The sequence below is a fragment of the Sminthopsis crassicaudata genome, chromosome X (assembly GCF_048593235.1).
Source record: "Sminthopsis crassicaudata isolate SCR6 chromosome X, ASM4859323v1, whole genome shotgun sequence".
Lineage (NCBI taxonomy): Eukaryota > Metazoa > Chordata > Mammalia > Dasyuromorphia > Dasyuridae > Sminthopsis > Sminthopsis crassicaudata.
The window spans coordinates 31,507,564-31,525,820 of record NC_133623.1 but is presented as its reverse complement, the minus strand read 5'-3'; the positions used below and the strand labels follow the sequence as shown (position 1 = coordinate 31,525,820).

General features: G+C 42.1%; 1 protein-coding gene across 3 annotated transcripts in view; it reads left to right on the top strand.

Moving 5' to 3' along the window:
* Nucleotides 1-13,127, top strand: part of HMGB3 (high mobility group box 3) — a 53,517-nt gene extending 40,390 nt beyond the window's left edge. Inside the window, exons 5-6 of one of the 3 annotated variants that reach the window (XR_012484131.1) lie at nt 1,890-2,103; nt 5,025-13,127. Coding sequence is in view for 1 of the 3 variants with exons in the window: in XM_074278115.1 (XP_074134216.1) it covers nt 1,890-2,000 (111 nt within the window). In the remaining 2 variants the exon portion in view is untranslated. Of the gene's footprint in view, nt 1-1,889 lie in introns of all 3 variants that reach the window. The other 2 variants (XR_012484132.1, XM_074278115.1) reach the window with 2 other exon arrangements.
* Nucleotides 13,128-18,257: the final 5,130 nt, after the last annotated feature.

Below are 18,257 nucleotides of genomic sequence, written 5' to 3'. Positions count from 1 at the left end.
GTGTATATATCTCTCTGTCTCTCAATCTCTATTTTTCTGTGTGTCTCTGTTCCTCTGTGTGTGTGTCTCTCTCTTTTTCTCTCTCTGTGCGTCTGTCTCTCTTTGTATTTCTGTGTGTGTCTGTCTCTCCATATGTATGTTTCTGTCTCTGCCTCTATTTCTGTGTGTGTCTCTCTGTTTCTGTGTGTGCATGTATCTCTCTGTCTCTCAATCTCTCTTTTTGTCTCTCCCTCTCAGAGATTCATGGACTCTAGTTTAAGAAGTCCGGATGAAATCCAGCTCCCTCATGTTACAGATGAGGAGGCTGAGCAGCCCAAGGTCACCCAGGCAGTAAGAGGGAGAGCTGGGATTTGAACTCTTTCCTGTGACTCTGGCCCCGGCTCTCTTCCCAGGCTTTTGGGGTGGGCTCTGCCTGGCGCAGCTGCTGCCGTGTGTGGGGCCCGGAGGACACTGGGGACGTTGGGCTGGGGTGCCCCCCACGCTTCCCTTCGCGTGTGGGCTGGAAGCGGTGCCCCCACTCCCTGGCTGTGCACGGCCGCGTGCGCACTCCCATGCCTTCGGTGTGCCTCTGCCACCTGCTGGTCATGTGCGCACACTGCAGCTGTGCAAGCAAGATCCCGGGAGGCTTTCTGCTGCCTGGTGCAGGCACACCCCAGGGAGCCAGGCCCGCTGTCTTTCTGTCCCCCTGGCCTCCCTCTCTCTCTCTCTCTCTCTCTCTCTCTCTCGGTCCCTGCGCCCAGGTATCATAGCCTTAGTCAGAGGCAAAAGGCTCAGTGCCAGCTGTGCGGCCTGCCCGTGATCCCTCGGGCACACAGAAGGGTGTGACCTCATCCAGTGCCCAGGCCCACAGTGGGAATGCCTTTCCCTGTGGCTCCCCACTCGAGAACCCCTCCAACCTTCCCTATGAGCCCCAGGCCAGGGCCCCTGTGACTCTGCAGGCCTGGGACCTGGGACCTTCTCTCTTGTGGGCCGCATTTTATTTGTGTTACACCCGATGACGGCTATTGATCCTTCCAGCTCTAATGTCCTTCACTCCTAGGCATTGTCCAGCACAGGAAAGAGAAAATGCCAAATGATATCCATCAGTTTCTCAGTCATTTCCCCCAAATGCTGAAAAAACACACCTTGTCCTGACTTTTCACATCACTAAAATTTCCAGGGTAATTCTTCCATTTACTCACTAGTCAAAACTGGGCAAAGCCCACTTATTGGTCCCTAAAGCCCACCCTGTTTCTTAGCAGAGGCTCCTTGTTTTCCATCTCCCAGAATTAATACATTTCCATTGACTCAGAGCTGTTGGGGGGGGGGGAGGCAGACCTGAGCTACATCCAGGGATAGAATACTGAGGCCTTACCTCAAGTGTCCATATGTGGAGATTTGATGGCGGGGAGGGACAGAGAGGAAGGGCTGTGGAAAGGACTTAACACATGCCTTAAGATCATGAGGGAAGGGAGGGTCCTCTTGCCATTTCTTCCAGTTGAGCTCCAGTGGTTCAACTGAATTGGTTTTTGGATCCGGTGAAATGTCAGAAACAAAATGATAGAGCAGTGTTCTCCTCGAGGCCTGGACATTTCATTTCGGTTTTTGTATTTTTAATGCCCTGCACAGGGCATAGCTAGTAAGAGATATTGAATACATTTTTGCTGCAAATAAAGAACTCCAAACATGACAAACATGAAAATACGTTGAAAAGAATTGCATATTTTTAACCTATATCAGATTGCTTGCTGTCTTGGGGAGGGGAAAGTAAGGAAGGGAGGGAGAAAAATTTGGAACACAAAGTCTTACAAAAACAGATGTTGAAAATTAAATGTATTTGGAAAAGAAAATACAATTGAAAATTTTGGAAAAAAAGAAATTAAAGTACTCCATTTCATTCATTTTGACAGATAAAGAAACCAGCCATGAGTGACTTGCCAAAGCTTATAGGACAAGTTATTCCAAGAACTGGAATCACAGTTTCGGTTGAGTGTTTTTTCTATGAAGAGGAAAAAGGCTAACCCAGAATGGGAAGAATGGCTGGCCATCAAGAAGAAACACTTGGCCTATCGTCATGCAGGCAAGAAAGAAGGCACCCAGGACCTGAGGAGTGAGCTCTGCCAGGTAAGAAGAGTCATATAGGCCATTGAAACCAGGGGACCCCATTCCCCCTGGAGGTGACAGTGAGACTCGGGCTCAGGTGACTCAGTAGGGGCTTGACTTAGGAGCAGCGATTTTGGAAGAGATGGTAGAGGCCATCTTTTCTACTTCCTCCTCATTTTCTTATCTCTAGAAATGGGCAGAGGATGCCTAAGGTTTAATCAATCAACAGGCAGATATATATTTTTTTTAATTTACTATGTCAAGCATTGTACGAAATGTTGGGCATAAAAAATAAAAGCAAAACAAGTGCCTGTCTCAAGGATCTTACATTTCAGTGGGTAGGGGGAAAAAATAAAATATATATGCCAGAAGATATAGGATAAAAACAGATGGAAATAGATGGAGAATTAGATGCCATTACCAGGCATGAGGACCAGGAAAGACTTCCTGGAAGAAGTGACATTTAAAATGAGTATTAAGCAAAAATTCTAAGAAACAGAGGTTGAGAGGGAGAGCGTTCCAGACTTGAGGAACAGCCAGTGCAAAGGCCTGGAGATGGGAAATGGAGGATCCTGTGTGAGACAGTGTAGCTGGGTCAAAAACAATGGAACATCTGGAAAGGTTGGAAGGGGCCAATGGTTGAATGACTAAGCCAAGGACTTTCTATGTACAGGAGTGGTATGGAAATGGCTTCTCATATCCTCTGTCTAGGGCCACGTTTGTTTGTAGTTTTACAAGTCTCACTCTTGATTTCGTTGTGCTCGTTATGTTTATTTTTGTAATAATCACGTGTGTTGTTTTCTTGGCCTCATTTCTTTCCCTCTACATCAGTTCATCTAGGTCTTGTAAAACTCTGTAGTTATCATGTGGGTCACTTCACAGTATCATTCCATCACATTCATACAACAATATCTGTTGAGCTGTCCACCAGTTGATGGGCATCTGCTTTTTCTCCTCAGAACAAGAGCTGCTAAAAAAATAATTTGGAGAATGTGGGCCCTTTCATTTTATCTTTGACCTCCTTGGAATATATGTCTGATGGTGGAATCTCTGGTTCCAAGGGTATGAGCATTTTAGTCATTTTATTTGCATAATTTGAATTTGTTAAAGGATATTTTGTAAGATTTTATCCATTCTCCTGACTCTTAGCCCCTACTCAAGAAACCTGGAAGTTGTTTTCATGAGATTTCTCAGTATGATGAGACAGTATCTCCATTTGCAATTGTTCTGCTGGAGGAAAGCCCTAGGCAGAGGAAAGGAGATACGGAAAGAGACCTATTTCTTGATCTTCAGCTCTTTGCTGGTCAAAGGCACCAGAGGCTCAGGATGACTTCCATACCCGATCTTATTTCCTGTCTCCTGTAATTTCTCATGGCACCATTCCTCATGGCTCCTTCCGTTGGTCCTCAAGATTCACAGGCAAGGCAAGGACGAGGGGATGTCTCCATGGATCTCCAGTCCTATTCCATGGGTCCCAGTGTGGTACAGTGGACAAGATGCTGGATTTAGGCTCAAGGGCCTAAGTTCACCCCTTGTCCCTCCCATCCATTAAGGGCAACCTTGGAAAGTCACTTCTAACTAGGTTTTAGTTTCCTCATTTATAAAACCAGGAGTCAAATCCTATGACCCCTCAAGTCCCTTCCAGTTTTCAGTGGACACTCCTATGATGTCCCCCGAGTAAGTTGAAAATCCCAGCCTGGGAGCTGTCCCATCTATGAGTGCTACTGGTAAAGAGAACAGATGAGGCAAAGTCCTCAGCACAGAGGCTGGGGTGGGTAGGGAGTGGTGTGGGGGCCCAAGGAGAGAAGGAAAGGTTTGGAATTGTTGCTGTGGTGAGGAGGCCAGGGAATCTACTGGGTAGGAGTGAAAGGATGGCCCCACAGGGTCATCATGGCCCACTGGGGATGGGGCCCATCCTCTGAGAGTGGAATCAGGCAGCGTGGTTTTGAGATTTCCCCCCAGCACCAGTGAACAGCACATGGGGGGTAGGGGAGGGTATAATTTGGGACTGGGTTTTTGACAAAGTCTGATTGGTCATCGGCCAAGGGGAGCAAGGGATTGAAGAGTAGAATATAGTGTGAAGTTGAATTACTTCATCAAGGGTTCAAGATGGGGCGACGAGAGGTGCTGCTTCTCTCTGCATGGTTCCTCATCTTTGCAAGAACTTCAGCTCTGAACAGCTCCTGGCAACTGCTCCTTACAGTTTCCTTCCCCCGAAATACTGGAGTTTTTAAGTGAGGGCCCTGGGAACATCCACTGAGTTTTAGGACTCCCAGCCTGAGTGGTGAGTCCTTTGTCCTTCCTTCTCATTTAAATCAATTCAAAAACATTTATGTAGAGCTTTCTATGCCCCAGACACTTTTCCTAGGCTTTGGAAATTCAGAAACTAAATGAATGAATGAATAAAATATGCCTGTCCCCAGGGAGCTTATATTCAATTTTGGTGAAACAAATTTCCTTCTGGTAAGTAAATACAAAGTAATTTTAGAGTGGTTAGGAACCCTAGCCAGGGAAGAGAAGGTGCTTGAAGGGACTATTTGAAAAAGCTGGGGAGGGAACCTTGACCTAGGAGTCTGGTTCCCTTCTTCCCCAGGAGATGAATGACTTCCATTGATCTGCCAAGATTCTGTGAGTCTATTCCCAGCTAATGCTTGCCACCCACCAGAGGCCTAGAGGTGGAAGGGACTTTGGAGACCCTTTAGTCTACCCTGTTCATTTTATAGATGAGAGGCCCAGAGAGGTTTGGAGTGTGGAGGGCCAGGGAAGAGGGTGTAATTGCACAGGTGAAGGGAGCTTCCCAAGGCCCCAGAGGGCCTGGGGATTGAAGAGGGGCCAGAATCTCATTTAGCTTCAGAAAAGCATAGTCAAGTAAATGACTTCTGCCGATCCTGCGAAGTTTGATGCTATTGATCACTCTCTTCTTGATGCTCTCTTCTCTCTAGGTTTTCGTGACACTGCTCTCTCCTGGTTCTCCTCCTACCTCTCTGACCACTCCTCCTCTGACTCCGTTGCTGGATCTTCATTCAGGTCATGCTGATCACTGTGGGAGTGTCCCCCAAGATCCTGTTCTGGACCCTCTTCTCTCTTCCCTGTTCTGTTTCTTTATTTGTAATAAGTTTGTGTTGATGTCTTCTCTTTCTTACATCATCACTGTTATTCTCTGCATCCCTTCCCTTCCCAGAGAGCTGTCCCATATAACAAATGGTATTTTTTTAAAAGAGGAAAAAAAATGAGCACTAACATACATTATCTAACAAAAAGTGTGCCATCTGATGCCAGTGGGCACCTCAACTCTGCGGAGGGATGGGTTGAGGACTTCTTCCATCTCTTCGTTTGAATCCTGCTTGATTTTTATGATTTTTCTGACACTCACTTAGTATGTGGTTGTTCTTTGTTTGCATCGTAGTATTCATTGTGTATTTTGTTTTGTTGGTGCCGCTTATTTTACTCTGGATCAATTCATGTAGCTCTTTCCATGTAGCTCTTTCTATTTCTCTGTATTCATCCGACTTATCATTTCTTGTAGCATAGTGACATTCCATTTCGTTCATGTACCATTTTGTTTGGCATTCCCCATCCTCTGGGTGCCTACTTTATTTCTAATTTTTTGTTATCACCCAAAGTGTTACTATCAAGATTTTGGTGTTTGCTTTCTCCTTATATATAGTTTCCTTGGGGCACGATCCCAGTAATGGGTTTCCGGTTCAGGTATCATCGACACATCAATCACTTTATTCCCTCGATTCCAAATTGCCTTCCGAAGCGGTTGTGTCCGTTCACAGCCCCACGGACAACATGTTTGTAGCATTCCACAGCCCTTCCAATATTGACTATTTCCATTTTTTGGTCATTGCTAATTTTCTGGGCGTGAGTTGACCTTCTATATCCTTTCAGTTGGTGAATTCACAGCTCACATGTTTTCAATGATCATCTCTATGTAGCTGATTCTCAAGTCCAATTGTGCAGCCCCAAACTCTCTCCCAACCGCCAACCTATTAGACACCTGAAACCGAATGTCCCATAGATACTGTCAATTCAACCTGTGCAAATTGGAATTTATTTTCTTCTAGTCCTCCCTGAAAACCTCTCCTCTTCCTAAACTCTCCTTTTATTGTTTAGGGAACCACCCTGTTCCCAGGCATCCAGCCTCACAATGGAGATCCCACCCCCCTCACTGTTTCTCACCTCGCCCCCTCCCCCAGCCCTCACACCATCTTATTTATAAAGCTCTGCTCTCCTCTGACACTGCAGCCACCTGGTATCATCTCATTCCTGGACTATGGTAATAGGTTGCTGTTTATTCTCCTTCCCTGTCTCCCCCTTTTCCTACCTTAATCTCAGCAACCTCCACTCAGCAGATTGAACTTCCTAAAGTACAGGTCTGACTCTCAAAGTGCTCCCCAACCCCATTCAGTCGATTCCAGTAGAACCCTAGGACTGCCAGGATCAAACAGAAAATCCCCCGATTGGCAGATAAAGCCCTTTACGACTGGGTCTGTCTCTGAGCTCCTTACTGTTCTTTCCGGAGGACACTTCAAGTTTTGAAACAAAAGTGGCCTTTCCCTGCTCCTGGCACTCTTGCCCTGCTCAGCTCAGCCTTGGGCCTTCCTATGAATCTCAACTAAAGTTGCATCTTCTGCCAGGAAGGAGCCTTTCCTGAAGCTCCATGATTCTAGTGCCTTCTCCGTGGATTTGACCATTTAGCTCTCTGCTGTTACCTACTGCCATGGTTGCTCACTGCAATTCCTCCCCCCTCCCCCCTTATTCCAAGAGGCTTCCTGTTTGTCCCATCTGGGATCACGTAACAGCCCAACTGGGCCTCTTTTTCTCTCTCCCTTCTTCTCCATTCTCTCCTGTGGATGTCCTGTTTGCATCTGGTCTTCCGTGGGAAGCCTGAGGGCTTCTGGAGAGCAGAGACTGCTGTTTGCCTTTCTTTGTAGAGGTACTGCTACTTGAGCAGCAGTTGGGGTCTCACTCTCAGGTGCTATAGACAAGGTGCCAGCTGCTGCTGCCACAGCCTAGAGAAGTTATCCCGGGAACAGAGATTCCAGGGTTGGAAGACTTCATCTGGGCAGGGCTAGCCAGCTGGTTTTTGGGTCATGGGCCCTTTAGGTAATTGCCCAAAGGCTGTCCGCCCCTTTCCCAGAGCTCATGCTTCTCAACGCATAAAATAAAATACATAAGATACAAACGGAAACCAATTGTATTGCAATAGCTTTCTGTGTGTGTGTGTGTGTGTGTGTGTGTGTGTGTGTGTGTGTGTTTTCATATCAAACAATTACCCATCAGACACTTCAAACTCCACAGATATCTCCTAGGCCTCTTGAATTCAACATGTCCTCATCTTACAGATGAGCAGCCCAAGGTCACCCAGGAAGTAAGAGGGAGAGCTGGGATTTGAACTCCTTGCTGTGACTCTGGCCCCAGCCCTCTTCCCAGGCTTTTGGGGTGGGCTCTGCCTGGTGCAGCAGCTGCTGCTCTGTGTGGGGCCCGGAGGACACCAAGGAGAGGCTGGGTTGGAGTGCCCCAGGGGCTTTCCTTTGCATATGGGCTGGGGCTGGGATTTGTCCATTTAGCTCTCTGCTATCACCTACTGGCCATTGTTGCTCACTGCAGTTTTTCCCACCCATTTTTCAAGAGGCTTCCTGTTGTCCCATGGGGAAGACAAGACAGCCAATTTCCTCTTTCTCTCTCCCTTCTTCCCTCCCTCTGTCCCTCTCTTTCTACCTGTGATGAGGTTATTTTAGCAACTCCTCATTCTAAATGAACATATGACAAATTCACAATGACCATCCTCTTTGGCAAAAGGTAGGTTTATTTAGAAGAGGTTACAAACAGAATGAAGAGGTAAAAGGAGCACCAAGAATGGCAAATATGAAGTAGAGTTGGGAGAGCAATTGGGTTTTCATTCCCAGGGAAAGGAGTTTGGAAGAATCCATTAAAGGAATGTGCCATGAGGCCCTTTGACTTAGGAAAAGAGACAGAGAGACATTCACAGAGAAACAGAAAGACATATATACGTAGAGAAAGAGACAGAGAAACAGAGACAAATACACACACACACACACACACACAGAGAAAGAAACAGAAACAGAGAGACACATACACATAGGGAAAGAGAAAGAGACAGACATTCACAGAGAAACAGAGAGACACATATACATAGAGAAAGAGATGGAGAGACACATATAGAGAAACAGAGACATATACATAGAGAAAGAGACGGAGAAACAGAGACAAATACACACACACACACAGAAAGAAACAGAAACAGAGAGACACATACACATAGGGAAAGAGAAAGAGACAGACATTCACAGAGAAACAGAGAGACACATATACATAGAGAAAGAGACAGAGATGGAGAGACACATATAGAGAAACAGAGACATATACATAGAGAAAGAGACAGACAGAGAAATAGAGACAAAGAAATACACACATAGAGAGGCAGAGACACACACACACACAGACATAAATACACAGAAAGAAACAGAGACAGAGAGGCACATACACATAGGGAAAGGGAAAGAGAAAGAGACAGAGAGACATTCACAGAGAAACAGAGAGACACATATACATAGAGAAAGAGACAGAGATGGAGAGACACATATAGAGAAACAGAGACATACATAGAGAAAGAGACAGAGATGGAGAGACACATATAGAGAAACAGAGACATACATAGAGAAAGAGACAGAGAAACAGACAAAGAAATACACACATAGAGAGGCAGAGACACACACAGAGAGACATATATACACAGAGAAAGAAACAGAGACAGAAAGACACATACACATAGGGAAAGAGAAAGAGACAGAGAGACATTCACAGAGAAATAGAGAGACACATATACATAGAGAAAGAAAAAGAGATGGAGAGACACATATAGAGAAACAGAGACACATACATAGAGAAAGAGACAGACAGAGAAACAGAGACAAAGAAATACACACATAGAGAGGCAGAGACACACACACACAGAGACATAAATACACAGAAAGAAACAGAGACAGAGAGGCACATACACATAGGGAAAGAGAAAGAGACAGACATTCACAGAGAAACAGAGAGACACATATACATAGAGAAAGAGACAGAGATGGAGAGACACATATAGAGAAACAGAGACATACATAGAGAAAGAGACAGAGAAACAGACAAAGAAATACACACATAGAGAGGCAGAGACACACACAGAGAGACATATATACACAGAGAAAGAAACAGAGACAGAAAGACACATACACATAGGGAAAGAGAAAGAGACAGAGAGACATTCACAGAGAAACAGAGAGACACATATACATAGGGAAAGAGAAAGAGACAGACATTCACAGAGAATCAGAGACACATATACATAGGGAAAGAGAAAGAGACAGACATTCACAGAGAAACAGAGAGACACATATACATAGAGAAAGAGACAGAGATGGAGAGACACATATAGAGAAACAGAGACATACATAGAGAAAGAGAGAAACAGACAAAGAAATACACACATAGAGAGGCAGAGACACACACAGAGAGACATATATACACAGAGAAAGAAACAGAGACAGAAAGACACATACACATAGGGAAAGAGAAAGAGACAGAGAGACATTCACAGAGAAACAGAGAGACACATATACATAGAGAAAGAAAAAGAGATGGAGAGACACATATAGAGAAACAGAGACACATACATAGAGAAAGAGACAGACAGAGAAACAGAGACAAAGAAATACACACATAGAGAGGCAGAGACACACACACACAGAGACATAAATACACAGAAAGAAACAGAGACAGAGAGGCACATACACATAGGGAAAGAGAAAGAGACAGAGAAACAGAGACAAAGAAATACACACATAGAGAGGCAGAGACAGACACAAAGAGACATATATACACAGAGAAAGAAACAGAGACAGAGAGGCACATACACATAGGGAAAGAGAAAGAGACAGACATTCACAGAGAAACAGAGAGACACATATACATAGAGAAAGAGACAGAGATGGAGAGACACATACAGAGAAACAGAGACATACATAGAGAAAGAGACAGAGAAACAGACAAAGAAATACACACATAGAGAGGCAGAGACAGACACAGAGAGACATATATACACAGAGAAAGAAACAGAGACAGAAAGACACATACACATAGGGAAAGAGAAAGAGACAGAGAGACATTCACAGAGAAATAGAGAGACACATATACATAGAGAAAGAAAAAGAGATGGAGAGACACATATAGAGAAACAGAGACACATACATAGAGAAAGAGACAGACAGAGAAACAGAGACAAAGAAATACACACATAGAGAGGCAGAGACACACACACACAGAGACATAAATACACAGAAAGAAACAGAGACAGAGAGGCACATACACATAGGGAAAGAGAAAGAGACAGACATTCACAGAGAAACAGAGAGACACATATACATAGAGAAAGAGACAGAGATGGAGAGACACATATAGAGAAACAGAGACATACATAGAGAAAGAGACAGAGAAACAGACAAAGAAATACACACATAGAGAGGCAGAGACACACACAGAGAGACATATATACACAGAGAAAGAAACAGAGACAGAAAGACACATACACATAGGGAAAGAGAAAGAGACAGAGAGACATTCACAGAGAAACAGAGAGACACATATACATAGGGAAAGAGAAAGAGACAGACATTCACAGAGAATCAGAGACACATATACATAGGGAAAGAGAAAGAGACAGACATTCACAGAGAAACAGAGAGACACATATACATAGAGAAAGAGACAGAGATGGAGAGACACATATAGAGAAACAGAGACATACATAGAGAAAGAGAGAAACAGACAAAGAAATACACACATAGAGAGGCAGAGACACACACAGAGAGACATATATACACAGAGAAAGAAACAGAGACAGAAAGACACATACACATAGGGAAAGAGAAAGAGACAGAGAGACATTCACAGAGAAATAGAGAGACACATATACATAGAGAAAGAAAAAGAGATGGAGAGACACATATAGAGAAACAGAGACACATACATAGAGAAAGAGACAGACAGAGAAACAGAGACAAAGAAATACACACATAGAGAGGCAGAGACACACACACACAGAGACATAAATACACAGAAAGAAACAGAGACAGAGAGGCACATACACATAGGGAAAGAGAAAGAGACAGAGAAACAGAGACAAAGAAATACACACATAGAGAGGCAGAGACAGACACAAAGAGACATATATACACAGAGAAAGAAACAGAGACAGAGAGGCACATACACATAGGGAAAGAGAAAGAGACAGACATTCACAGAGAAACAGAGAGACACATATACATAGAGAAAGAGACAGAGATGGAGAGACACATATAGAGAAACAGAGACATACATAGAGAAAGAGACAGAGAAACAGACAAAGAAATACACACATAGAGAGGCAGAGACAGACACAGAGAGACATATATACACAGAGAAAGAAACAGAGACAGAAAGACACATACACATAGGGAAAGAGAAAGAGACAGAGAGACATTCACAGAGAAACAGAGAGACACATATACATAGGGAAAGAGAAAGAGACAGAGACAGAGAGACAAAGAAATACACACATAGAGAGGAAGAGACAGACACAAAGAGACATATATACACAGAGAAAGAAACAGAGACAGAGAGGCACATACACATAGGGAAAGAGAAAGAGACAGACATTCACCGAGAAACAGAGAGACACATATACATAGAGAAAGAGACAGAGATGGAGAGACACATATAGAGAAACAGAGACATACATAGAGAAAGAGACAGAGAAACAGACAAAGAAATACACACATAGAGAGGCAGAGACACACACAGAGAGACATATATACACAGAGAAAGAAACAGAGACAGAAAGACACATACACATAGGGAAAGAGAAAGAGACAGAGAGACATTCACAGAGAAACAGAGAGACACATATACATAGGGAAAGAGAAAGAGACAGACATTCACAGAGAATCAGAGACACATATACATAGGGAAAGAGAAAGAGACAGACATTCACAGAGAAACAGAGAGACACATATACATAGAGAAAGAGACAGAGATGGAGAGACACATATAGAGAAACAGAGACATACATAGAGAAAGAGAGAAACAGACAAAGAAATACACACATAGAGAGGCAGAGACACACACAGAGAGACATATATACACAGAGAAAGAAACAGAGACAGAAAGACACATACACATAGGGAAAGAGAAAGAGACAGAGAGACATTCACAGAGAAATAGAGAGACACATATACATAGAGAAAGAAAAAGAGATGGAGAGACACATATAGAGAAACAGAGACACATACATAGAGAAAGAGACAGACAGAGAAACAGAGACAAAGAAATACACACATAGAGAGGCAGAGACACACACACACAGAGACATAAATACACAGAAAGAAACAGAGACAGAGAGGCACATACACATAGGGAAAGAGAAAGAGACAGAGAAACAGAGACAAAGAAATACACACATAGAGAGGCAGAGACAGACACAAAGAGACATATATACACAGAGAAAGAAACAGAGACAGAGAGGCACATACACATAGGGAAAGAGAAAGAGACAGATATTCACAGAGAAACAGAGAGACACATATACATAGAGAAAGAGACAGAGAGAAACAGAGACAAAGAAATACACATAGGGAAAGAGAAAGAGACAGACATTCACAGAGAAACAGAGAGACACATATACATAGAGAAAGAGACAGAGATGGAGAGACACATATAGAGAAACAGAGACATACATAGAGAAAGAGACAGACAGAGAAAGACAAAGAAATACACATAGGGAAAGAGAAAGAGACAGACATTCACAGAGAAATAGAGACACATATACATAGAGAAAGAGACAGAGATGGAGAGACACATACACTCACACACACAGAGAAAGAAAGAAACAGAGAGACACATACACATAGGGAAAGAGAAACAGACAGAGAAACAGAGACAAAGAAATACACACATAGAGAGGCAGAGACAGACACAAAGAGACATATATACACAGAGAAAGAAACAGAGACAGAGAGGCACATACACATAGGGAAAGAGAAAGAGACAGACATTCACAGAGAAACAGAGAGACACATATACATAGAGAAAGAGACAGAGATGGAGAGACACATATAGAGAAACAGAGACATACATAGAGAAAGAGACAGAGAAACAGAGACAAAGAAATACACACATAGAGAGGCAGAGACAGACACAAAGAGACATATATACACAGAGAAAGAAACAGAGACAGAGAGGCACATACACATAGGGAAAGAGAAAGAGACAGATATTCACAGAGAAACAGAGAGACACATATACATAGAGAAAGAGACAGAGAGAAACAGAGACAAAGAAATACACATAGGGAAAGAGAAAGAGACAGATATTCACAGAGAAACAGAGAGACACATATACATAGAGAAAGAGACAGAGATGGAGAGACACATACAGAGAAACAGAGACATATACATAGAGAAAGAGACAGAGAAACAGACAAAGAAATACACACATAGAGAGGCAGAGACACACACAGAGAGACATATATACACAGAGAAAGAAACAGAGACAGAAAGACACATACACATAGGGAAAGAGAAAGAGACAGAGACAGAGAGACATTCACAGAGAAACAGAGAGACACATATACATAGGGAAAGAGAAAGAGACAGACATTCACAGAGAATCAGAGACACATATACATAGGGAAAGAGAAAGAGACAGACATTCACAGAGAAACAGAGACACATATATATAGAGAGACAGGAGACAGGCGCACAGACACAGAGAGAAGCAGAGACAGAAAGACACACACAGAAACAGAGATACAGGCCTCATGAGGGGGAGAGAGAGAGAGAGTACCTCATTGTACGTTTACTTCTGCAAAGGGCTTAGCAAAGATTTGCATCAAAAGCAGTTTTTTATATATAGTTTTTTTATCTTTAAGATTTCATTCTTTGTCACCTCAAAAGGAGTTGTAAATCTTATGGTACATTTTTCGTTAGAGTTTGTGTTGCTTAGGACTAATCCCTTCTTTAATGTGGCTTCCCTCTTAATCCCTCATCTCCCCTTTCCTTATTTTAAGGGAAATGTATTTCTTTGCCCACCTATGTTTGAGTATCATTTCCTCCTTTAGCCAGATTAGACAGGAGTGACATTGAAGTGTTAGTCCTTACCTCCACTTCTTCCTCCTTGGTATATATATACATATATATATATATATATATATATATATATATATATATATATATATATATATATATATATATATATACACTTTTCCTTGCACACTCTGATCATAAGCGATGGTTTTTCCTAACCTTCCTCTTCTTTTCCTGGCAGAGCATTCCTTTTCACCTTTCTTTCTATCCTTTTAGGATTAATACCTAAAAGCACATTCCCAGGCCTTCTGTTCAATTAGACTCCTTCTGAGATCCTGATGACAGGGTACAAAGGGAATGCAAATATCATCTCATCTGAATATCCTCCTTTTGTCCTTTAAGATCACTTCTTTGTTTTTTACTTTATCATTAGTTTTATTATTCCCTTAACTTGTGTGTTGGAATTTCAGAGGTGTTTTTGTGTTATTGTGAGGTTTGTTTGTTTGTTTGTTTGTTTGTTTGCATCTGTGCTCTTTTCATCAGGAATGCTCCAAAGTTCAATATTTCATTAAAGGTCCACTCCCCGCTCCTCCCCATCATACCCAGTTTTGCTTGGTAAGTCATTCTTGGTTGTAAGTTTCTATCATTTGCTTTTAGAATATTGCATTCTAAGCTCTCTATTTATTTATAGTGATAGCTGGGGGGCAGCTAGTGGCACAGTGGATAGAGCACCAGCCCTGAATTCAGGAGGACCTGAGTTCAAATGTGGTCTCAGACACTTGACACTTCCTAGCTGTGTGATCCTGGGTAAGTCACTTAACCCCAGCCTCAGAAAGAAAAAAAAAATGAGTGATAGCTGCTATATTGTGATTCTGAGTGGCTCCTTGGTTGCTTTAATTCTTTCTTCTGGCTTATTTTTCTTTGACCTGGAAGCTTTGGATTTTGGCTATTGTGTTCCTGGGAGATTTCATTTGGGGGCTTCTTTCAGGAGGTGGCCAATGGATTCTTTCTTTTTCTACTTTCCTCTGGCCCAAAGATATCTGGGTATTTTTTTTTTTTTTAAGATTTCTTAAAATTTTATGTCCGGGTTTCTTTGGATTTTTTTTGGTCGTGGCTTTCAGATATTCCAATGATTCTTCAATAGTTTGTTCTTGATTGTTTTCTCTCTCTTTTTTTAATTAAAGCTTTTTAATTTTCAAAAGATATACATGGATAATTTTTCAACATTTACCCTTGCAAAACCTTGTGTTCCAATTTCCCCCCCCTTCCCCCTTCCCTAGGTAGTAAGTAAGCCAATATATGTTAAACATGGTAAAAATATGTTAAATCCAATATATGCATACATATTCATACAATTATCTTGCTGTACAAGAAAAATCAAATCAAAAAGGAAAAAAAATGAGCAAGAAAATAAAATGCAAGAAAACAACAACAAAAAGAGTGAGAATGCTATGTTGTGATCCACACTCAGTCCCACAGTCCTCTCTCTGGGTGTAGATGGCTTTCTTCATCACAAGATCATTGGAATCATCTCATTGTTGGAAAGAGCCACATCCATCAGAACTGAGCATGATATAATCTTGCTGTTGCCGTGTACAGTGATCTCCTGGTTCTGCTCATTTCACTTACCATCAGTTCACATAAGTCTCTCCAGGTCTCTCTGAAATCATCCTGCCGATCATTCCTTATAGAACAATATTGTTCCATTACATTGATAGACCACAACTTATCCCGCCATTCCCCAACTGATGGGCATCCACTCAGTTTCCAGTTCCTTGCCACTACACAAAGGGCTGTCACAAGCATTTTTGCACATGTAAGTCCCTTTCCCTCTTTTAAGCTCTCTTTGGGATACAGGCCCAGTAGAGACACTGGTGGATCAAAGGGTGTGCACAGTCTGATCTCCCTTTGGGCATAGTTCCAAATTGCTCTCCAGAATGGTTGGATCACTTCACAACTCCACATGTATTAGTCTTCCAGTTTTCCTATATCCCCTCCTCATTGTCTTTTCTTTCATCTTCGCCAATCTGACAGGTGTGTAGTGGTATCTCAGAGTTGTCTTAATTTGCATTTCTCTGATCAATAGTGATTTAGAGCATGTTTTCATATGACTAGGAATGATTTTGATTTCTTCATCTGAAAATTATCTGTTCATATCCTTTGACCACTTATCAATTGGAGAATGGCTTGAATTCTTATAAATTAGAGTCAATTCTCCATATATTTTAGAAATGAGACCTTTATTCTTGATTGTTTTCTAGGTCAGTTTTTCTTTTTGCTAAGATATGCTTTTTAAAAAATATTTTTTTCAGTCTTTTAACTTTATTTATTTTTTAACATTTCTTGTTATTTCTTTGGCTTCTATTTGGTCCCTTCTAAATTCCAAATAATTTATTGCTTAACGGAGGTTTTGCATGTCTTGGGCCAAGCTGTTACTTGGTGTAATTCTTTTTTCCATTCTTTCTTCAATAGCTCTCATTTCTTTGCCATTTTTCCCCGTTCAGTGCTTTCATTTAATTAAAAAAACATTCTTTTTTTTTCTTTTTAACTTTTCTTTATGACCTTCCTTTATTTCTTCCAGGAATTCCAGTTGAATTTGTGCTCAAAGTGTGTTTCCCTTTGAGGCTTTGCTTGTAGATGTTTTAGAACCATTCTCTTTTTCTGGGTTTGTGTCTTGAGCATCCCTCTCTCTAAAACAGCTTTTGATGGTGGGATTCCTTTTTTTTTTTTTTTCCTTTTTTTGGTTGCTCATTCTTCTAGCCTGCTTCCTGAGTATGGACTTGAAGTTGGGGCTGGGCTCTGTGTACTTTTTTTGGTCCTAGTCTTCATGCTGTTTTCTTGAATTGCTGAATATTGTGTTATTCTAAGATCTCATAGAGAGCTTAGGTTGGAGACCTAAGTGCTTCCAGAGCAATCTGATTCAGGAGAAGACTTAATTGATGTTCCTTTGATTTGAACTTTGCAAGTTCTTGATATAGATTTGGGAGTGCTGCTAGATTCAGCCCCCATCAGCCAGCTGGCATAGAATGAAAGGACATTAGACTCTCCTCTGGTCTAGAATTGCTGCCCTGGTTATTCTTCTGCAGGCCTCAGACTTGGCTAGAAGCTGAAACTGAGATCTTGCTCTGCTTTTAGGAGTGAGAGGATCTGAGCCATACTGCTACTACTTGTTTTAGAACTTATTCCTCTCACTTGTTACATAGCCTAGGGCCTGTGATTGCTCCTTACCCCAGTATATCAGTCCATGGGATCGATCCCCTTCTTAAACTACCCTGGATCTGTGAATTAGAACTGGGTAGTAAACAGTAAGCAGTGACCTGTTCCAGCACTCTATGAAAGTTTATGCTCTTCTGTGCTAGATCTCTGGGTCCCCTTTTTTCCATGGTGCACCAACTCTCCTTATCCAGAAGTGCTCCCTATAGTGTATTCCTGGCCAGACTCCACTCTCAATGTCCACAGACCTTTCTGTATCTCTCTGCTGGCCTTTGCTGGGAAAATGACTCCTTATGACTTTTTCTTGAATTTCTCCATGAGGATCTGGTCTATTTTCTATATCTTCTTGGAGGAGTTTTAGAGTGAGATGATTCCTGCTACTCTCCTATGTTGCCTTTGCTGTCTCCAAAACTTTAGATTTGTTAAGATTGTTGACACGAATCATGAAACAGATCAGTGCAAGCTGTCTCTCAACCACAAACATGATGCTGATTGTGTGCCGAAAGGATGTTTGCAAGTTGTCTTCACCTGTCTTGGAAAAGGCAAGTGTGGTATAAGGTCAGTCAAGTTCTCATTACATTGGGCAAATGATTCAACTTCTTTTACATACCATATAGCTCACTGGATTTGTTCAGGGTCTTACCAGAGCTATTGACCACTTTTTGATTAGATTCTGAACTGGATGGAGCCTTAAGGACCATTTAATTCAATCCTCCTCATCTTACAGAAAGTGCATACTGTTCCCCAAGGAGGAGAAGAAATTTGCCCAGGGTCACACAGGAAGCCAATCAATCAATCTATGAAATTTTACGATATAAATACACTGTGCTT